The sequence below is a fragment of the Equus przewalskii genome, chromosome 1, assembly GCF_037783145.1.
Source record: "Equus przewalskii isolate Varuska chromosome 1, EquPr2, whole genome shotgun sequence".
NCBI classification, from domain to species: Eukaryota; Metazoa; Chordata; class Mammalia; order Perissodactyla; family Equidae; genus Equus; species Equus przewalskii.
In genome coordinates this window covers 82,507,239-82,530,157 of record NC_091831.1, presented here as the reverse complement: position 1 = coordinate 82,530,157, position 22,919 = coordinate 82,507,239, and the positions used below count along the sequence as shown (strand labels likewise).

The following is a 22,919-nucleotide window of genomic DNA, read 5'->3' as shown; positions in this document are numbered from 1 at the left end:
CTGCTTCAGCAGCCCAGGTTCAGTTCCTGGGCATGGACCTCCACCACTCTTTTAGCTGTCATGCTGTGCTGGCGGCCCACATGCTGAAAAAGAGAGGAAGATTGGCATGGATGTTAGCTTCATTGGGTCTGGATTGTGGTCTCTGAATCCAAAAACAAAACACGTATTTCTAATATATGTACATTTAAGAATCAATAATTAGAAGTCTAAATAACTTGGATACAAACTACTGTAACCTACTCAGATACTTTTGAACTTTTAGTTGAAATATTACTTTGATTTAGCATATAAAAATTTAAAAGGAATGAATTTAATGGTTAAAAATTAAACGTAATTGGGGCTGGCTTGGTGGTGTGGTGGTTAAATTTGTGTGTCCTGCTTCGGCGGCCTGGGATTTGCCGGTTCGGATCCTGGGCACAGACCTACACCACTTGTCAGCCATGCTGTGGCAGCAACCCACGTATGAAATAGAGAAAGATTGGCACAGCTTTTACCTCAGGGCCAGTCTTCCTCACCAAAAAAACAAGCAAAACAAAACAAAAATAAAATAAAATAAACATAACTCATCTGAAACAGTCAAAACTTCTAATCATTTTGCATGACTCCTAATGTTTTTGGGCTTTGGTTTTTTTTTTTTTAATTTGGGAAGGATATATCTGTAAATATGGCATTTTCTAAGTAAAGGTTATAGTATATAAATATATATATATTTCAGTATGTATATGTGTGTATATAGGGAGTAGTTAGTAGTATATATAGAATATGTAGATGTGTCCATTTGTGCCGATTCAGTACCAGTTTCTTAGTACATATATTTCTTCGCTACATTTGATATAGTGAGATAGCTACAAAGCAAACTTAAGCGTCTAGTTTGGTGAGAGAATCATTTTAATCAATATGCTAACTGTCCAAATATTACATGAACAGAAATAATCTTTTATAGTATGTTAGGTGGTCCAGTATGAAAAGCATGGCCTCATGTCTTAGTCTTCTAGTCTCAGCTGTGCTTTGTCTGGTTCACCTTGGGCAGATTACCCAACCTCTGGCTCTGTATCAGTCAGTGGTGAGTCCAAGTGATTTTTAAAATCTCTTTCAGTCATAATACTCTATAATTTTAAGACATTTTACCTTATTCGTGCTTTACTTTCTCTGACCTGTCATTTGCAAAAGGTGCCATTTGGTCAACATCGTACAGTAGAGGAAGATATGAAGAGTGATGAGTATAATGACCTATTTCCCGGAATTATAGGTGTTTCATTCACAGTTATGAAGCAGCTTTTGATGTCCTGAAATCTAGCATTCATGTTTATAAACACCTCGATTTTTAATTCCTCCTCCACAACAAATTTTTAAGTGCTTACTTTTCATATTATAAAGTAATCTTTCATGTTGATACCTCTGTATGTACCTTCCTCTTTCTGTATTGATTTTGTCGTATCCAAAGAGGGTGGAAGTGACGTACTTACGTAGAATTCTTCAGCAAATATTTTGAGTAGAATGTACGACCACCTGTATTCTTTATCTTGTCTTCATTGGTATAGGTGCAGGGTGAAGGACTCCTTTAAGCTTTAAGCTATCTGTTGGCTCCGGATACTCATTAAACGTCTGCATTGAGTGCCCGTTGAGTGCTAGGTGAATCTTGGAGGCACCCAGTGAACAAGCAGAGTCTGTGTCCTCACAGTCCGTAGTCGCTTGGATCCATTAGCATTTTAAGAAACAGTTAACATTGTTGGAATATGCTGTAATGGGTATGGAAGAAACATGTTGAACATCAAAGACTGAAGGTGATCCAATTGCATTTATCTTTGGAGAAACTGAGGCATCTGCATGAATGTTCATAAATTTAGTTTTGCAGGTTTTTAAGGTTTTTTTTGTTGTTTTTGAATTTCTTATTGCAGTGCAGCTTATGATGCCATTCTTGAAAGAAATGTTGCAATCAAGAAGCTAAGCCGGCCATTTCAGAATCAGACTCATGCTAAGCGGGCTTACAGAGAGCTAGTTCTTATGAAATGTGTTAATCACAAAAATGTAAGTCAACATTTCAGAAAATTTCTTAAGTATAGATGAAATCAAGATTTGTTCATGATATATGAATATCAAAACCTTTTAAAATATTAAAGTTGTTTTATACAATTAAAATACTTAGATTGTTCTTCTGGATTAAAATATTGTTAAAATGGGATGTATACCTACAGTGTGAGTTTTTTTTCAGCTTTATTAAATTATATTAAAAGAAAAATGGCTTCTGAAATTTAGATTGTGTAATTTTCTGACACTTAATTTGCTAAAGAAGTTTTAAAGACTTAAGAACTTTATTTAGGCTTGATCTCATCTTCTACTTTTTGTTTTCTGTCAGGCTCACAGAGATGAAATTGTTCCCATTATACTTTGACACTGGAACTTTATTTGATAATATTGGATGTAAGATTCAAATCATTTCCTCCTACCCCACTCCCTCCTCTTTGAGTGATGCCAATATTCACTGGTCACTTTCTGTTGAGGATAGCGTAATAAAAGGCATGGAGATAAGGATTAAAGTCAGTCAGTGAGGGGAAGAAGTCGGCTCAGCCGTTCTTGTTCTAGATAGGAGCCAGGCATGTTGCTTATGCTGGTTTTGCTGGTGGCCTCCTGCCCCCACGTAAAGCTGCTCATGCCCTTTGTAGCCTGTTTCATGACGATGGTGGGAATTTTGCATTGAGAAGATGGCCAGTGACTCCTACCTCCTGAGCCTGGGTAACTGCAAGGATAGATGGTTTCATTGACTAATTGGAGGGCGTGGAAAGCTTGTTTAACGTGCTTTTAATCCTCTAGTCAGGGTGGGCACAGATCCATCGAAGGACTATGCTTGGCATGTAAAAGAGTGCTGGCACAGAGTAGGTGCTCAAAACGTATTTGTTCAGTGAATGAATGTAACGTATAGGGAAACCAGGATTGGTAATGGAAATTTTCCACTCCCTGACGGATGGATGTTTTTGTAATTTCTCACCTTTTCAGGTTTTGTGTTCTGCACAGATCATCTGTTCATTGGTCTTAAATATCTTTGTTTTTTCTCACTGTCTTTTTTTTTATTGTAGTAAAACATACGTAACATAAAACTTAGTATCTTAACTATTTTTAAGTGCACGGTTCAGTGGTACTAAAGTACGTTTATATTGTTTTGTGGTTCCCACTCTTTTCATAGATAGTTTTGAGTTTCTTTTTCACCTCGGTCCCTTATCTCTGAATGCACTTAGATCTGTCACCTAGCACACAGTGCTGCGTGTCTCACTGAATCCTGTGAGAGGAACTGAGACATGTCATGTCTTCTTAACTGTGGACATTATAATCCTATTTGGAAATCAGGTCACCATTTGACTCACATTGTCTAAGCAAGTTTTTCCTTGTCACAGGCCTACTCACAGGTCACGTGTTTCCCATCCTTTAGTTTTTCTTTTTCTTTACGTTTTGGAGAATAAGTACAGTACTTTGTATTTCTCCCTGTTAAATTTCACATTTGAAATTTTGTTCCCCTTCCTGAGCTGTTGGGGATTGCTTTTTTCTTCTTTGTTCTGATTTTTCCCTTGTGGGCTTCTCTTCTCGTTTTCCTCAGGATACCTTCATAATACCGGGATTAGTTCGTTAGCAACCTTTGAGTATACTGCAGAAATTACATGTCTAACTAGAAAAATTATCCAGCTCTCCCCAGTTCTTCTTCATGTGGATATTACTACTTTTTGAAATCTTCATATACTATTATATCTGGTTGCATTTCTCTGATCTGCTACTGCTGTTCATTGTTATAATTTTCTTCACCAAAGGAAGTAAAGTTCCCAATGAATTTTCACCTGTTCCTAGTAATTGTTTCTTCTTTCAGAGTAGTCATACACCACCCTCTTATTCAGTCCTTGACATTTTTTTTGGTTGTCCAGTCTATGAATGATATAATTTCCTTTATTTCCCTTTTTGGGAAATAAGACGGATGTCTGTTTTAGTCTCTTTTTATAACAGCTTTATTGAGATACAAGTCATGTACCATACAATTCACCCATTTAATGTGTACAATTCAATGGTTGTTAGTGTATTCGCTGATATGTGTGACTGTCATCACAGTCAGTTCTAGAATATTTTCATAACTTCAGAAAGAAACTATATCCTTTAGCTCTCATTCCATCATCTTCCATTATTCTCAACTCTAAGCAACCACTAATCTCCTTTCTGTCTCTGTCTGTCTTTCATCTTTAATACCACTCTTCTACACTAGGATTCCCCAGATAGTAGAGAGAACAGTTTTACTGTTTCTCCAAATCTCTAAGTGTACAGTTCGTCTGGTTAGGAGATATGAATCCATTTAGAGCAGCTGGGTGATTGTTTTATTATCACTTCCTCTATCTTAAACAAACTTGTTTTACTCTTTCAGGTCTGTAAATTATTTTTCTGAATTTATTCACTGAATAAATATTTGAATGTCTCCGATAAGCAAAGTTTTATGCTTAAATTAATAACATACATTCTGCCTCATGAATTTTAAGTCTAAAAAACATTCCCATCCATAAGTATAATTGTTAACAAACATTTTAAAAATGTATGTCAGTATCTTCCTATATGCCAGTGCTGTAAAAGGAAGTAAGACATCACACTTCTTTCTAATAAGGATTCTGGTGTGGTTGGGACAAGGCTGTTATGAAAATGAGACTATACTACAGTGTGTTAAATGCCATAATCACATGTAAGATACAGTGGGGACAAAGTAGAGAGAACATTCAGCTCTGTCAAGGACTAGGGGTTGTCAGCCTCTACAAAAGAGGTCTATTTTGAAGGTAACTGAATTCATTAGGTAAATGACAAGCATAGGGAATAGTATGTTTAAAGGCATTGAGAGTCTTTAAAAACATTCTTTAAACTGATTTAGTATGGCTGAAGTATCAAGTTTAATAGAGGGCTTAGCAGGAGCTGAAGTGGGTTGATGTTCTGCAAAGAAGTTTGGGAATCTTTTCGTTGGCATTAAGTTTTTGAGGAAGTGAGTAATACGATCAAGTCTTTGTTGTACCATATTATAGGCAGTAAAATGGTAGCTAGATTTGCAGAAAACCATTGTTAGGGAACCTAATGTTAGAAGTAATTATAGCACGAACAGTCCAGATGAGATGTTCGAATCCTCAACACATATAGTAGCACAGGGAAAGGAAAGAAGAGGTTGAAGTTCAGACTGACGATAGAATGGGATAGCATTCTTTTAAATGGCTGTTATGCTGCAAATGCTGAAAAAGGAGTCAGAAATCACTCTGAGCCTGCTATTGTAAAAGAGAAGGCACTCTGGAAAAGTAAGGGGTTTGAGTGGCAATGATAATGAGTTCCGTTTTATATTTGTGAGACTTCCATGTGAAGTGACAGTGTATGTCTGAGACTCATAGGCTAAGCAAGGACTTTTAATGCATATTTGGAAATTACCCACATAGAGATATTTGAAGAAAAAGACGTACATAATATCATCCATGGAAAGGGTGCAGATGGAGAAAAGCAGAGGATTAAAGACAGAGTGGTGGAAAGAGGGCATGCCTGGGGACGAGCCAGTGATATGCTGGAAATGAGGAAAACTGGGAAAGGGCAGTGTTGTGACAAACCAGGGGGGAAGAGCTGAGATTATACAGGCCTGTTGAGTTGGATAAGAACCGGCAGAAGCTATGTAAGATTTGCTTACAAGTTATGTAGAGGATTGTTTGATATAGGTCCTTGATAATTGAGTATTCATAAATGGAATGGATTGTGTAGAGCTCTTCTGTTGATAGTGTTGTTTGTTTTAAGGTTTTATTTTTTTAGAGGAGTTTTAGGGTCACAGCAAAATTGAGAGGAAGTTACAGAGATGGTTCATATGCCCTCTGCCCCTATACATGCATAGCCTCCTCTGTTATCAACATCCTCCACCAGAGTGGTACGTTTGTGACAATCAGTGGACCTATATTGACACATTCTTGCCACCCAAAGTCCGTAGTTTACATCAGGGTTCCTTCTTGGTGGTGTACATTCTATGGGTTTGGACAGGTATATAATTACATATAGCTATCATTATAGTATACAGGCTATTTTCACTGCCCTGAAGATCCTCTGTGCTCTGCTTTCCTCCCTCCCCCCAACCCTTGGCTGTAAAGTTTTAATATATGAAATAAAAGTGACTACTTGAGCTTAGAACATAAAATTTGAAAAATTTTACACTCATTGTGGATTCTTTGTAAACCCATGTATTTGCAGTTCCCAAATGAAAGTATTATTGAGCAGTTTTTAATTTTTCTCTCTCTCTGCTTTTGCCATAGATAATTGGCCTTTTGAATGTTTTCACACCACAGAAGTCCCTAGAAGAATTTCAGGATGTGTAAGTGTGACAATTAAAATGTTATTCTACATTATTCTGAGATTGTTGCTGTACACTTTAGCTGTCATCTTTTTTCACCCATTAAGTTACATAGTCATGGAGCTCATGGATGCAAATCTTTGCCAAGTGATTCAGATGGAACTAGATCATGAAAGAATGTCCTACCTTCTCTATCAGATGCTGTGTGGAATCAAGCACCTTCACTCTGCTGGAATTATTCATCGGGTTAGTAAAAAGAACTATGATCATATTCTTTTTTTAATAATTCATGTAACATAAAATTAACCATCTTAAAGCGTATAATTCAATGACATTTAGTGCATTCACAACATTGTACAACCACCACTGATATCAAATTTCAAAATATTTTCATTGCCCTGAAAGAAACCTCATACCCATTAAGCAGTCACTCCCCATTCACCTCCCTTCCGAGCCTCTGGCATCATACCAGTCTGCTTTCTGTGTCTGTGGGTTTCTCTCTTCTGGATATTTCATATAAATGAAATCAAATAGTATGTAATCTTTTGTGTCTGGCTGCTTTAACTTAGCATAGTGTTTTCAAGTTCCTTCATGTTGTAGCATGTATCAATAATTCATTTCTTTTTTGTGACTGAATAATATTCTGTTATATATATTTACCACATTTTGTTTATCCATTCGTCAATAGACATTTGGGTTATTTCCACCTTTTAGCTTTTTGGATACTGCTGCTATTAACATTCATATTCAAGTGTTTGTTTGAGTTCCTATTTTCAGTTCTTTTGGGGGTCAACCTAGGAGTGGAATTGCTGGGTCATGTGGTAATTCTGTATTTAACTTTTTGAGGAACCACCAAACTGTTTTCCACAGTGGCTACACCATTTTACATTCCCAGCAGCAGTGTACGAAGATGCCAGTTTCTCTGAATCTTTGCCAATAGTTAGTGACTTTCTCATTCTAGTCATCCTAGTGAGTATGAAGAGATATCTCCATGTGGTTTTGATTCTCATTTCCCTAATGACTAATGATATTGAGCATCTTTTCATGTGCTTATTGGCCATTTATATATCTTCTTGGGAGAAATGTCTATTCAAGCCCTTTGCCCATTCTTTAATTAGGTTTTTTTTTCTTTTTCTTGTTGAGTTGTAGGAGTTCTTTATATATTCTGGATACTAGACCCTTATCAGATAGATAATTTGTAAATATTTTCTCCCATTTTGTATGTTGTCTTTCTTGATATCCTTGGGTGCACAAAAGTTTTTAATTATCATGAAATTCAGTTTATTTTTTCTTTGGTTGCTTGTGCATTTGTTGTCATGTGTAAGAATCTACTGTTAAATCCAAGGGCATTAAGATTTACCCTTATGTTTTCTTCTCAGAGTTTTATAGTTTTAGCTCTTACATTTAGGTATTTGACCCATTTTGAGTTAATTTTTGTATATAGTGTGAGATAAAGTTCCAACTTCATTGTTTTGCTTGTGGAAATTCACTTGTCCCAGAACCATTTATTAGAGAGACTCTTATTTCCCAATTGAATGTCAAGGCACCCTTATTGAAAATCAGTTGGCCATAGATATATGGTTTTATTTCTGGACTCTTATTAGTTCTATTCCATTGGTCTGTCCTTATACCAGTACCACGTTATTTTGATCACTCTAGCTTTTGGTAAGTTTTGAAGTAGGGAAGTCTGAGTCTTCCAACTTGATTCTTCTTTTTTCAATATCGTTTTGACTCTTTAGGGTCCCTTGTGATTCTGTATGAATTTGAGTATCAGCTTTTCCATTTCTATGGAAAAGGCCATTGGGATTTTAATAAGGATTTCATTGAATCTGTGGATTGCTTGGGTAGTTTTGCCATCGTAACCATATGTAGTATTCCTATGCATGAGCACAGGATGTCTTTCTACTTCCTTAGGTTGTGTTAGTCTGCTTGGCCACTATAATAAATAGACTTGGGTGACTTAACGCAACAGAAATTTATTTTTTCAGAGTTTTGGAGTCTAGAAGTCCAGCATCAAGGTGACAGCAAGTTCCTTTTTGGGTGAGACCTCTCTTCCTGTCTGCGGGAAGCCACCTTCTCTCTGTGTCCTCATGTGTCCTTTCCTCTGTGCATGAGCGGGGAGAGAGAGAGAGAGAGAGGTCTGATGTCTCTTTGTCTTCCAAGAACGCTAGTTCTTTTGCATTAGGACCTCACCTTAGGAGCTCATTTAACCTTAATTACCTCCATCAGGGCCCTGTCTCCAAACAGTCACATTGAGGGTCAGGGCTTCCACATATGGATTTGGGTGGGAGGGACTCACGGCAGTCTAGAATATAGATCTTCTTGAATTTCTTTCAGTGATGTTTCATAGTTTTCAGTGTGCAAATCTTTCACTTCCTTAGATAAAATTTTTCCCTAGGTATTTTATTTTTTTGGAAACTATTATAAATGGAATTGTTTTCTTAGTATCCCTTTCAGATTGTTCACTGCTAGGATATAGAAACACAACTGATTTTTGTGTGTTAATCTTATATCTTCCAACTTCTCTCAGTTTATTCTAATAGGTTTTTGTTTTGTTTTGGGTTTTTTTGCCATTTTCTGTATATAAGATCATACCATCTGCACGATAGTTTTATTTCTTCCTTTCCCTTGGGTGTCTTTTATTTCTTTTTTTGTTTTTTTTTGGCCCAGTTGCTCTGGCTATAACTTGCAGTAGAATGTTGAATAGAAGTGGCATAGGTGGACAGAAGAGGTTTTCAGTCTTTCACCATTGAGTATGATCCTTCCTGTGAGGTTTTTCATGAATGTTCTTTGTCTGCTTGAGGAAGTCCCTTCTGCGTTGGAGTGAGTCACTTTGTACAGGCAGGGGGCACAGACCCGGCAAGACTGCCCTCACTTCAGATACCAACCGCAAGGTGCCCAAGACTACCCTCACTTCAGACCAGCTGGCTACAAATTTGGGTTCCCCACAGCCACCCTCAGGATCAATAATTCACTTGAATGACTCACAGAACTTCGAAAAGCACTATGCTTAAAATTATAGTTTTATTACAGCAAAAGGATACAAATTAGAACCAACCAAAGGAAGAGATACGTAGGGCAAAATCTCAGAGAGACCCAACATGGCGATTTCAATCAGTCGTCCTCTCTCAGCCACAAAGTATGAAAATGCACAGAGTATTACCAACCAAGACAGCTCACCCAGGCCTTTGGTGTCCACAGTTTTTCTTTCTGCTCAATCACGTACTGCTTGCCTGGCTAACCTTTAGTCTCCAGCTCTTAAGGTTCACACTAGTACCTTTAGTCTCTAGTTTCTCCAGAAGTTGAAACTGACGTGTGTCTCTAAGCCCCAGTCATAAATCACATTGTTAGGCTGGACTGTGGCCAAAACCCCCAGCAAACAAAGACACTGCTGTCAGTCAGGACGTTCCAGGGGCCTAGAGGTCACCTGTAGCTGAGGGCAAAAGCCACACTTCTCTTTACATAAGATTAATTTTTCACCACATACCTTCTATTCCTAGTTAATTGTTTTTATCATGAAAAGGTGTTGGATTTTGTTAAACACATTTCTGCATCAATTGAGATGATCGTGTTTGTTTTTCCTTGATTCAGTTAATGTGGTATATTACACTGATTGATTTTTGTATGTTGAAGCATCTTTGCATTTCTGGGATAAGTCCTACTTGGTCATATTGTATAATCCTTTTAATATACTATTGGAATTGCTTTGCTAGTACTTTGTTGAGAATTTTTGCATCTCTGTTTATAAGTGATATCGATCTGTAGTTTATTTTCTTGTGATGTCTTTGTCTGGATTTGGCATCAAGGTAATGCTGGCCTCAGAATGAGTTAGGAAGTAGTCCTCTCCTGTTTTTAGGAAGAGTTTGAGAAGGGTTGGAGTTAATCTTATTTAAATGATTGGTAGAATTTGCCACTGAAGCCATGAGCTTTTCTTTTTTTGGAAGATTTTGATTATGATTCATTCTATTATTGTAGATATGTTCAGGTTTTCTGTTTCTTGAGTCAGTTTTGGTAATATAGTTTGTTTCTAGGAACTTGTCTGTTTCATCTAGGTTATCTAATTTGTTGGCATACAATTTTTCATAGTATTCTCTTATTAATCCTTTTTGTTTGTATAAACTCCATGGTGATGTCCTCACTTTCATTTCTGATTTTAGTTATTTGCATCTTCTCTCTTCTTTTTCTTAGTCTAGGTAAAGGTTTGTCAATATTGTTGATCTTTCAAAGAACCAACTTTTGGTTTTGTTGATTTTCTCTATTGTTTTCCTCTTCTCTATTTTGTTAATCTCTACTTTAATCTTTCTTATTTCCTGACATCTTGCTTTGGAATTAGTTTGCTCTTCTCTTTCTAGTTTCTTAAGGCCGAATGTTAGGTTATTGATTTGATATCTTCTTTTTTAATGTAGGTGTTAATAGCTATAAGACTGCCCTCTGAGCTCTGCTTTTTCTGCATTCCCTAAATTTTGGTGTGTTGTATTTTCATTTTCATTTATCTCAAAGTATTTTCTAATTTCCCTTGTCAATTGTTCTCTGATTTATTGCTTGTTTAAGAGTATGTTGTTTAATTTCCACAAATTTCTGGATTTTCCAGTTTTCCTTTTTCTTGATTTCTAGCTTCATTGCATCGTTATCAGAGAAGATATTTTCTATGATTTCACTCTTTTAAAATTTATTGAGACTTGGTCTGTGGCCTAACATATAGTCTGTCCTGGAGAATGTTCCATGTACACTTCGGGAGAGTATGTATTCTGCTGTTTTGGAGGGAGTATTCCACATATATCTGTTAAGCCTAGTTGACTGATGGTGGTATTGACATTCTGTCTTTTCTTACTGATTGTCTATTTGGTTATTTTGTCCATTAATGAAAGTAAGGTATAGAAGTCTTCAACTATTATTGTATAACTGTCTGTTTCTCCCTTCAATTATGTCAGTTTGTGCTTCCTGTATTTTGTGTCTTTATTGTTAGGAATGTATATGTTTATAATTGCTATATCTTCCTGATGGAGTGACCCTTTTATCAGTATTTATTGTCTTCCTTTGCCCCTTATAACAATTTTTGACTTATAATCTGTTTTGTCTGATATTAGTATAGCTGATCCACCTCTTTTTGTTTCTATTTGCACAAAATACCTTTTTCCATTCTTTCACTTTCAACCTGTTGTGCCTTTGAATTTAAAGAGAGTCTCTTATAGATAGGCTATAGTAGGATCATGTTTTTTTCTTTCTTTCTTTTTTTTGCTGAGGAAGACTAGCCCTGAGTTAACATCTGTTGCCAATCTTCCTCTTTGTTTGCTTGAGAAAAATTGTCCCTGAGCTAACATCTGTGCCAGTCTTCCTCTATTTTGTATGTGGGTTGCCGCCACAGCATGGCTGATGAGTGGTGTAGGTCCCTGCCCAGGATCCGAACCTGTGAACCTGGGCTGCCAAAGCCAGGCATGCCAAACTTTAACCACTGCACCACAGGGCCAGCCCCAGGATCATGTTTCCTTTAACCCTTCTGTCATTCTCTGACTTTTAGTTAAGAGTTTAATCCATTATGTGTAAAGTGACTACAGATAAGGAAGAAGTAACTTCTACTGTAGTGCTGTTTGTTTTCTGTGTCGTATCTTCTTGTCCCTCAGTTCCTCCACTACTGCCTTTTTTTGTGTTTAATTGCTTTTTTTGTGCTGTGCTATTTGATTCTTTTCTCCTTTCCTTTTCTGTATAGTTTTCAATCATTTTCTTAAAGGTTACCTTGGGGATTACAAGTAACCTCTTAAATTTATAACAGTATGTTTTGAGTTATTACCACCTTAGCTTTAATAGTAAACAAAAACTCTGCTCATATACAATCTGTCCTTCCCCCTTTATCTTGTTGTCGCAAATTACATATTTATATGCTGTGTGCCCATTTAGATAGATTTGTAATTACTGTTTAATGTATTTGTGTTTTAAATCACATTGGAAAAAAATAGGAGTTAGAAACCCAAAATACAATAATACTGACCTTTGTATTTACTTAAGTAATTACCTTTACCAGTATTCTTTATTATTTTTTATATGGCTTCAAGTTACTGTCTAGTGTCCTTTTATTTTCACCTAAAGGACTCCCTTTAGCATTTCTTATAGGGCAGGTCTACTAGCAACAAACTCCTGTAACTGTTATTTATCTTAAAATGTCTTAATTTCTTCTTTATTTTTGAAGGGTGGTTTTGCTGGATATAGAATTTTTGCTTGGTGTTTTTTTTCTTTCAGCACTTAAAATGTGTCATTTCACTGCCTTTTGGCCTCCATGATTTCTTTTGAGAAGTCAGCAGTTAATATCATTGAGGATCTCTTGTGAACAAGCTGCTTCTCCCTTAATGCTCTCGATTCTCTTTTTGTCTTTGGCTTTTGACAGTTTGATTATAAGGAGTGTCAGTGCACATCTCTTTGCTCTTCTGTTTTCTACAGAAGAATTTCACAAACACAATAATACTGGGATAGTCTAACATACTCCCTTAGTGTAGATAGATAAAGTGGTAAAAATACAGTGTAACTATGGAAAGTTTACATGGTAAGTTTGAGCTAATAAGAGACATACTAGGGTCTGTTACCTATGATGAATAATATGGCTTTATCTTAGGTCAGCCTATCTGGGAAACAAACTCGGATGCAGATATACGTGTTAGAAGTTTACTGGGGAGTCTCCTCAGGATCACCATCTGGGGGGGAGTAAAGGAAGTAAAAATGGACAGAGGAAGAAACTGAATTAGGTGCAGTCACTCCAGAGGCATCAGCTGGTGACTCCACCAGACTTTTGCCCTGGGGAGCAGCATGACCTTGGAGAAGGTGGCTCGCTGTAGCTGAGGGCAGTTCCTAGAGAGAGATTTGTCAGCAACCAACACTGCCAGCAGCTGGAAGAATGAGTGCCTCAGTCCCCAACAAGGAATTAGAGCAGGCCTCACAGCCCCCACTGGAGCATCCCTGGTGCTCCTTGTTCCTGCTTCCTGGATACAGTAAGTTCTGGAGACTCTTCCTCCAGGATTTTATTTGATGTCTGTTCCACGAGTTAACTTAGAAGAAGTTTAATGGGATAAACTATAGCACCCACTTCTGCAGCTGGTCTTGAGGCCACAATTGTTATTCAGCTCTGCTGCTCCTTCTAAGCTAATCTCTCTGTTGGTCTGAGATGGCCGCTTGGTAAAATACCTGCAACTTTCCTCCCTTAGGGGGTCACTGCAAGTCCTGGTGGGGGGTGGAGTTCTACATAGTTACTCTGTGACCCAGCTGAGTGAGGCTCCACTGTCTAGATCATTGCTGGCCACGGTGTCAGAGGAAGAGAAAGCTGGGTGGTGTGGACTGGCTCCTCTGAGCTTTGGCCTGGAGGGGACATGCATCACTTCTGCTCTAAGCCCATTGGCAGAGCTAGTCAAGGACCTGCCTCATTGCAGGGGAACTGGGAAACAAGAGGAGGTTGACTTCAGAATGGTGGTGAGCACCAGGCTCTGCCACGGTCTCCCTTTTTGGTTATTAGCCATTCCTGCACTCCTTTTATTCCACACCTACTACATAGTCACCCCCTCCTTAGGGGGGATAACTCCAAGTCCTTGTCCGTCAAGGTATTGAGCTCCAAGTAATACATAGTAATCTCTACATCAAATCCAGACGTTGTTCCTTTTCATCCCAAAACATTGGAACTACAGTGACCAAATTATCTGCCCCCCGCCACCCATCTCTTTCCCTTGCACCCATCCCCCAGATGTGGTGATCAGATAGGGCCAGGGTAATCGCAACAAGCAATCCTATTTGGGAAATTGAAAAATACAGTCACTGGTTATTTATGATTTGCACTTTTATTGGGCAGATGTTGTGAGCATCCCCTGCCCTGGGGCTGGAGAATGTTCCTTGGTGAGGCCCCGAATCTGATCTCTGCAGGAGCACTCTGTCCACTGTTCTCTGTGGGACCGGCCGCCCCTGTGGAGAGCCTTTCTTTCCCACTCTCCTCCTTGAATATGTCTGAAGTAGGTAGTAGAAAATGTGTTCTCCTTGGGGGCTGCTCAGCTTTCTCAGCTTCCTATCTGAAAAAGACTGGGGGCCCAAGTGTCATTTCAAGGCAGTCCTTCTCAACCTGGACACTATTGACATTTTGGATGAATAATTCTTTCTTTTGAGGGGCTGTCCTGTGCATCGCAGAATGTTTAGCAGTATTCTTGGCCTCTACCCACTGGATGCCAGCAGGCTTCCCCAGTTGCGACAACCAAAAATGGCTCCAGACATTACCAAATATCTCCCAGGGGCAAAATTGCCCTGAATTGAGAACCACTGGTTTAAGGCTAGAACAGTCGCAGAATTAAGATAGTACAGCGCTCTTAGAAACTATGGAGGCTTCTTATCTTTTTAATCACAGTTCTTTTCCAAACACATTTGTTAGCCCACTGGCTATATATTCTTGGACTCAATGTCTGCCTTTAAGCTTTCAGGCTTCTAGTGGCAAGTCTGAGGCATTGTCATTAATTGAAAGAGTCTGCAGGTTTTTTTCCCTCAAAGGCTTTCAGAATTATGATGTGAAAATGATGCATAAGAAACAAGTCCAAGGTATCAGTGGCTTAAAACAGCATTTATTGCTCACTCGGGGTCTGCAGCTTGGCTCTGTGGTACTGCTGCAGATCATGGAGTCCGGTTCAGGGTTTGCTCCGTGTTCAGGATTTGGCATCCAGGCTGAAGGAGTACCTGCCTGGGGTACATCCTTTCCTCACGGTGAAAGAGAAGAGCAAGAGCCAGGCCAAATCAAGCAGCACCTTTAAAACTTCTCTTCAGGTTCGGTGAACTCGCGTTCCCTCACATTTCATTGGCCGAAACAAGTCACCTGACCAGGCCCATCATAGGCCCATCAATACGGTGAAGGAGTGTACTGCGCTGGGAGGGGGAGATATTGCTGAACAATCCATCTGGTTTTTTTGAAGGGTCTAGTAGCATTTAGCTTTCCCAGAATGGCAAGGCCCCGAAATTCTAGACTCTCTGTTCCCTTTCATTTCTTCTTTTAAAGTGGCCAGTTCTTTCAAATGCAGCCAGTAGCCACCAACACACTACTAAAGTTTTGCTTTACAGTCTCTTCTGTGATCCTGTGTTTATAATAGTAACACCCCACTCTTGGCACCAATTTTGGTGGTCAGGATAGACTAGTGTAAAGGAAAAACATTCCTATGTGTCTTCTTTACTGTCACACTACTACCGTATTACTTCTGACACCAGGTGTGTGATAGTTTTTCACATACTGAACAATTCTCAGATTCTCTGGGCACCAACTGGGTGTCCTACAATTTAACTCAATTCTGACACTGTCTCCCTTGAGATAGCATCAGATCCCACACGGGAAGGGCTCAGTCCCACAAGACTGCCCCCACTTCAGATGCCAATCACAAGAGCAGGTTGTTACCTGTGTTTCTGACCTACTGGCTATAATTCAGGTCCCATGACCCTCTTCTCAGGTTTAATTAATTTGCTATAGTGGCTCATAGAACTCAGGAAAACATTTTACTTACTAGAGTACTGGTTTTATTACAAAGGACTTAACTCAGGAACAGCCAGATGGAGAGATGCGTAGGGCAAGGTATGTGGGAAGGGAAGGGGCACGGAGCTTCCATGCCCTCCCTCTCTGGACGTGCCACTCTCCCAGCACCTCCATGTGTTCACCAACCTGGAGGCTCTCCAGACCAGTCCTTCCAGGTTTTTATGGAGGCTTCATCACGTAGGCATGATTGATTAAATCGTTGGCCATTGATGATTGAACTTAATCTCTAGCGCCTCTCCCCACCAAGGGAGGAAGTCTGGGCTCAGCAGTGGCACGGAAAAGTTCTAACCCTCTAATTACTCTGTTGGTTCCTCTGGCAACCAGCCCCCCATCCTTTGGGGCTCTCCAAAAGTCAACTTATTAACGTAAACTCAGTTGTAGTTGAAAGGGACTTCTTATGAATAACAAAAGGCTCTCCTATCACCTATATTGCTCTTATTAGGAAATTCCAAGGGTTCTAGGAGCTCTGTGGCAGTACTTGGACAAAGACCAAGTATATATTTCTTATTATAAATCACAATATCACAGCTAGGCCATGCCAAGGTAACAGATAAACCCTAAATTCTCAGTGGCTTAACACAACTAAGGTTTATTTCCCACACTGCATGTCCAGTGCAGGTCATGGTTGGTTGAGGACTCTGCTTGACAAGGATGCTCAGCAGCCCAGGCTGACAGAGAGTCCAGTGTCTAGAATGTTACTAATCCCCAAAGCAGGAGAGGAGACAGCAGGGCCCACTCATACCCCATTGACTAGAACTAAGGCTGGAAAAATGGGGGAGAGAGGATGGCCTATTAGGTAAGTTCCACTGCCTCTGCCACAAATTCATACAAATTCGATTTTTCGCCTCTTATATAGTTAGCAGTGTTACTAATATCTGTAGAAAGGTGCATCTTGATATATAAGGATGAATGTCAGGTAATATTCTTTGAGGCAGTTTTTGACAATTTGTTTTTTCTTAGCAAAAAATACCTACTCCTAAAAAAAATTGCTTTTGCTCTTGATTTTTCCAAAATAACATGTTTAAACTTGAAATCTTTATTTCTAGACTAGAATGCAGTAGTATGAAGAGTCCTTAATCTTTAACCATCACTGTAGACATTGAAGTAGTGTCAGAGCTTTTGATGGTTATTCTTGAACATGAAGAGTTACTTTGTATTTTAGAAATGGTGGCGACGTTGTATTTGCAGAATGGCAATAATGAAAATTTTCATCTTCTCTTTCACTAAGCCTTTTTCTTTTTTTTTTTTGAGGAAGATTACCCCTCAGCTAACTACTGCCAATCCTCCTCTTTTTGCTGAGGAAGCCTGGCCCAGAGCTAACATCCGTGCCCATCTTCCTCTACTTTATACATGGGATGCCTACCTTGTCCATGTCCATGTCCGCACCTGGGATCTGAACTGGTGAACCCCGGGCTGCCAAGAAGCAGAACATGCAAACTTAACCGCTGAGCCACCGAGCCGACCCCTCACTAAGCCTCTTGATATCTATTTTTAATTTGATAAAGCCCTTAGATTACGTATCTTCTAAAGCCACCCATGATTGCCTATCAAAATACGCTAAAGACAATATACATGCATTCTGAATATAGATGTTACAAAAGTAATCATTGTTTCAGGCCAGCCTTTTTTTCTTTTGTATTAATCACTGGTATTCAGTGTATGTACTGCACATCAGTACCAGTAATGGACTGTATGTGTGTTGTGGACATATGCTTGCTTTCCTTGGTCTCTTGGTTCATAGTAGGATTCGGCAGAGCTAACAGGCAAAGTATGTTGAACGTGCAACCATATGCTGCTGTCTTCCTTTTAATGATCCAATAGCAGAGATCCTTAAGGTCAGGGTTAAGTGGAAAATTCTTCACAAAGACATTATTTAGTAGCATCAAAAGTAAGTAATCGTGTGGATTTGTGGCGACAAGACTAGGGTGTCCTATCTCTACTGCAGACAAAAATTTTATGAACAAATTTGCGTGATTTTGTGTGGGAGATCAGTGATGGAAAGATTGATGGTGACTATTTCGGTCTTTTAGAATTGAATGTCTGCCCATTTCAAAGGTCAAATGCCATTTGCTTGGATGGACATAGAATGGCCCATTGTTGATTTGTAATAGCTATATAAAGCTCATTGTGACTTTAAAATGAGATTTTTTAAATGCTGATAATTCAGTATACAAGTGAATATAAATGCTAACTTAGGATTCTCTTTCTTTTGCCATAATAGTTATTACCAAAAATTTCTAGCTAATCATAATTTCTAGCAGGTAAAACATTACTAACTTGTCTGATAACTGTGTATATTCATAAATTTAAAATGCCATAAGCTAATTTGTCAGTTTTGCCTATTATGATGTTTCTGTGTAGTGATACCAGTTCTAGTGAGGGAAATGAACACTTAGCATGAATTGTTTTGCTGGTGATCTGATAACTTGTGAACTGCAAAATACTTATATGTATCATAGCAGTGATTTTTTATTTTTACTTTTTTGAAGGACTTAAAGCCCAGTAATATAGTAGTAAAATCAGACTGCACTTTGAAGATTCTTGACTTTGGACTGGCCAGGACTGCAGGAACTAGTTTTATGATGACACCTTACGTAGTGACTCGCTACTACAGAGCACCTGAGGTCATCCTAGGCATGGGCTACAAAGAAAACGGTCAGCAAACACTATTTACTTGAAATACTGTTCTGATTTATTTGCTTTTATCAGATTTCTTATGTAAATATTTAAGCTGAATTGCGTAGAGTTAAACGTGTATCACTGTTTGAAATGTTTATCAAGAGGTTGAAAGTATGAATTTTGTCATAAATCTTTGGAAAAGCTTGAGGCCCCTGTTTGTTTAAGTACAGATACGTAACCATCAGTACTACCTTTGGATAAAGAATTTGTTGCCATGGCCCCTGAGCCAAAATATATGCCATTTGCTTGCCTGTAACTTGAAAATGAGCATTTCTAGCATGGGTTCAAGGAAGTTTATACTGGACTGACAGTTGATCTTTAGTAGTAATCCTAGTTTGCCTTAGTGGTATTTGCACATATTTCCAAACTCATGAAACTAAAGTTAATAGCAGTAGCACTTAGTGTAAACTCTAAGAGCTACTATAAGGCCCCTCTGCAAAGCTGATGGATAGTTAATTAAGGTGCCCTTTTGGAGGAAACAGTGTTTCATCAAAGCATTGTGTCCAGCCTTAAAGAAACGATATTATGTGTGAGTATATTTACATATATCAGCTTTAGAGTTAAGCTTGAAGAAAATTACCAGGCATGCATTTCATGAATTTAAAAAACGTTTATACTTACATATGTTTATACTTAATTTAAGAAATTTTGTTCAATCTCAGACATTTAGGAAGTGAATAAGTCTGCATAGGATTTTGTTGACTTAAACTATAACTTTTTAAGTGTAGTAACTTTATTCAAAATACTCCCTGAAAAAAGACCTAGACGTTTTTTTCCACAAGGAATGTGGAGCAGCACTTCACTCTGAGTCAGGAAACTGTATTAAGTCAACTTGCAGGATTTTTTAATAAAATATAGCATTGAGGATTTTAGCTTAATTTCCTTTTCTGAGCTAATTAAAAAAAATGCTTTAAATATTTACTATCATTCTTCTTAAATAAACATGCTGTTCTTTTTTCTTACTCTACCTAAAAACGTCTTATACCCTGTAGAATCCAGTAGGTTGGATTTAGTATTAGACGCATTCTTTTTCTTTGAGAATTGATACTTCAGGTGACCAGCAGGAAGGTTACTTTTGCATTTGCTGTGAAACCACTTATTGTCACAGATACTGTATAGTGTCACTCAGTGTCCCATAAATGTGATCTTGGGAGATAGCTCTCTACCAGAAATTAGCACAAAGAAAAACTGTCATATATAAAGAATTGACATGCTTTCCTGTCTTAGGTAAGAATTACGTAGATCACCTTAGTGCCTTTTTTCTTTGCCCCAGGAAACTGAGTCAAATGTCCTACTTCGTCATGATAACTCCATTAGCCAGTGAGGTTAAACATAAGAACTTTTAGTGACACACCCCACACCCCCAGCTCCTCCCCACCCCCACCTGCTTTAACACTTTGTTTTATCTATCTTTTATTGCAAGCTCCCTCAATGCTTTTTGGAAAGTGTGATGTAACAGAATATATTTAAAGTGCATAGACTGAGCAGTTAGACCTTCTGAAGCTAGTTTCGTGTATGAATCAGGCTCATTGTGTTCCGAGAAAGTCTTCACTGACCCAGACAGGATCTTCTCTTGTGCTTGCAGCTTTCAAAATCTGTTTAAAAATAGGTTTTTTGTAAGGTTACCTGCGTAAGTTGTGTCCTGGATTTAACTAAAGCTCTCTATAACATCTCTAGGGAAAATTATTGTATTAGAGTTTTGCCAAAAATGAAAACCCTGGAAAAAACTTTTCTCTGAATCGATTTATGAATATTAACTTTTCCTCTAAAATTTTGTCTTTGAAAATTGTCATACCATAATATAAAAAGATTTGTATGTATTTTAATATGACATTTTAGAGAAAATTTAGTTCCAAAGGATTTCCAAAAATATATTCCCAATTTAGCTCCTAAGATTCTCTAATGAACTGGCAGTCTCCTTGTGAGCGTATTAGAAAGTACAGGCTTTAATTTCCTAAGTCCTCCAGCATGGATAAAGGGTGTATCTCTCTCTCCAGCATCCATTCCTGCCGTTTTCCTCTTTTGCTCTTAAAGAATTAGGGCCTTCAAACTTCAAAAACAAATTAAGTTTCTAAGGCTTTCCTTTCGAATTGCTCATCCTTCCCCTCGTCCATGAAACTGCAAGCCTCCTCTTATCTGATTTTCAAACCCAAAGATACAAAACGTTAGGGTGTGTGTTAGTTTTAATGAAACAGGTGGGGATCCCCAAATCGCCTGGTTCTGTGTCTAGCAGATTCTTTTCAGCATTGATTAGAGCTCCCATTTAAAGTTGATGAAGTCAGTAAGTAAGACTCTTTGTAGATAAGAAATCTGTGGGCGTTTTCATCCTGTCTCCAGCCAAAACTAACTTCTTAAACCAAAAGCACTTGGTTTTATGGGCTTAATAAACTTTAGGTGGAAAACATCTGAAAATAGATCTTTCAGTAAGTTTTCTTCATTGAGTGTTGGTTTGCTCTGTATGCATTTGTTCATTTTGGATTAGTTGGGTAAATGTAGCGTGACGTTGCCAAGAAAATAACGGGCTTTCAATTCAGAAGAAACAACACTTCTCGAATCAGTTTATGAAATCCAGTTTGAAAATTTCTGAAGAGCTTCAGATTAGCTTTTTAACTGTAATTATTCATAGAAACATATTCTGTTAAATATTTTAATATACTAAATTGTTTCTGCTCATGCTTTTTTCTTTTATTTGACTTAAAGAGAGGGTATAATGCACAGTTGAACCTCAAAATAGTATCAAGATTTTATTTCTTAAATTGTGCTACCTCGTATACATTTTCCCTCTTATTTACAAAGTTTGTGTTTGATTCTATTTCATGTTTTATAAACAAATTTTCAGTGACAAAATGTATAGGTTTTTAAATTATGTGATTTCTGTGCATAGCTCTCACTTTAAAATTAGATATGTAGTTAAAAGGCCACACTTCACGTTTGCTTTTGTGAATCAAGCCTTTTGAAAAATATTTTGTTTTAAATTATTCCATTAGCTAAAGTTCAAATCACTTTTTTCTTTTTGTGTATATAATGCAGTCATATTATGCTTCTTTGATTTTAACGACCTTTTGCTTTGCTTTTCCTTTTGTGCTGCAAACATATAGTGGATTTATGGTCTGTGGGGTGCATTATGGGAGAAATGGTTTGCCACAAAATCCTCTTTCCAGGAAGGGACTGTATCCTTGTGCTGCTGCAGCGGTTTGACAGCCAGCTGCTGCGCTTCCGCGTGCCCTCTAAGGAAACGAGTGTGCTGCGTTCACACATGCGGGTTTCTTTGTGGCTGTTAGAGTCCAAAATTGCTGAGATAAGAAGCTGAACTATCCGTAGGCTGCATCTGGCAGTAGGACATACAGTCTCTGCTGGTAGTTAGAGCACATTCACTGTCACTCATCTTTATTTTATACTGCTTTCTATAATTTTAAAGCATACATGGTGTGCGTTTTTTTTTTTTTTGATGTTTATATATTTTTTTTATTTTAACCAAAATCTTTATGTTAATGTCATTGCATTTTGTTTTCAGTTGACATTTGGTCAGTTGGGTGCATCATGGGAGAAATGATCAAAGGTGGTGTTTTGTTCCCAGGTACAGATCGTATCCTTATCTTTGGCCTAAAATGTAGTTTCTGAAGGTCAAAAAATGTATGAAAGCACTTCAGCTTGGTCAGGTATAATGTATTTTGTCTCTCCCTAATAATATGTATTATTGTTAAATTACTCTTTCAAAATACCACCTGCTATTTGACATAGACTTGCCTTTCCCTCATTTATTGATTGTTTCGTATGTTAATTCTGACAGTTGCTGAAGCTCATTATCTGCAATTACTTGCTGGCTTTGAGTTGATTTATTTAACCTAAATCAAACATCATGGCTTGCATTAAAAATTTCTAATAATTATTCACTTGAGTAAGTCTAGAAGTACTTAGGACTTAATATGAATTTTGGAATTGTTTGTTGCTTCTGGTCATCCTTTTGTTTTGTCCCCCCACCTCCTTTTTTGTTAATGTTCTGTGTATTTTCTGTCTTTTGGTTGTTGTCTCATTACTCGACATAACATACTCATCTGAGAATTTCAGCAGTTAATAGTTTTATATGGTGATGAATAGATTTGGGTTCATGCTTTTTGTTCATCTGACTGTTTTTAATATTTACATTAGTGTGACCTGTCATGTGTGTATCAGTCAGTAACGCTGAGAAGTGTTGGAGGAGGAGTGGGGAAGCCATGTTCACTGGGTGGCCGTAAGGAAGTTTCAGATCTCAATCTGCAGGGAAGACTTGGAGCGTAAAGTCCAGGAGGAAGGAGACCAGGGAATCCTAACCTTACAACTTACAGCAATACGGGATCATTTTCCTAAAAGGTTCAGAACCTTAAAAAAATCTTATTAACCTAA

General features: G+C 38.0%; 1 protein-coding gene across 38 annotated transcripts in view; it reads left to right on the top strand.

The window, feature by feature from the left end:
* The window catches only part of MAPK8 (mitogen-activated protein kinase 8), a 99,833-nt gene that overhangs the window by 64,140 nt on the left and 12,774 nt on the right, over positions 1-22,919 (top strand). For 25 of the 38 annotated variants that reach the window (XM_070615768.1, XM_070615599.1, XM_070615700.1 and 22 more), the window contains 5 exons: positions 1,899-2,028; positions 6,288-6,346; positions 6,433-6,571; positions 18,347-18,512; positions 22,051-22,122. In XM_070615768.1, the coding sequence (XP_070471869.1) occupies positions 1,899-2,028; positions 6,288-6,346; positions 6,433-6,571; positions 18,347-18,512; positions 22,051-22,122 (566 nt within the window). Of the gene's footprint in view, positions 1-1,898; positions 2,029-6,287; positions 6,347-6,432; positions 6,572-18,346; positions 18,513-21,634; positions 21,707-22,050; positions 22,123-22,919 lie in introns of all 38 variants that reach the window. The other 13 variants (XM_070615678.1, XM_070615812.1, XM_070615674.1 and 10 more) reach the window with 1 other exon arrangement.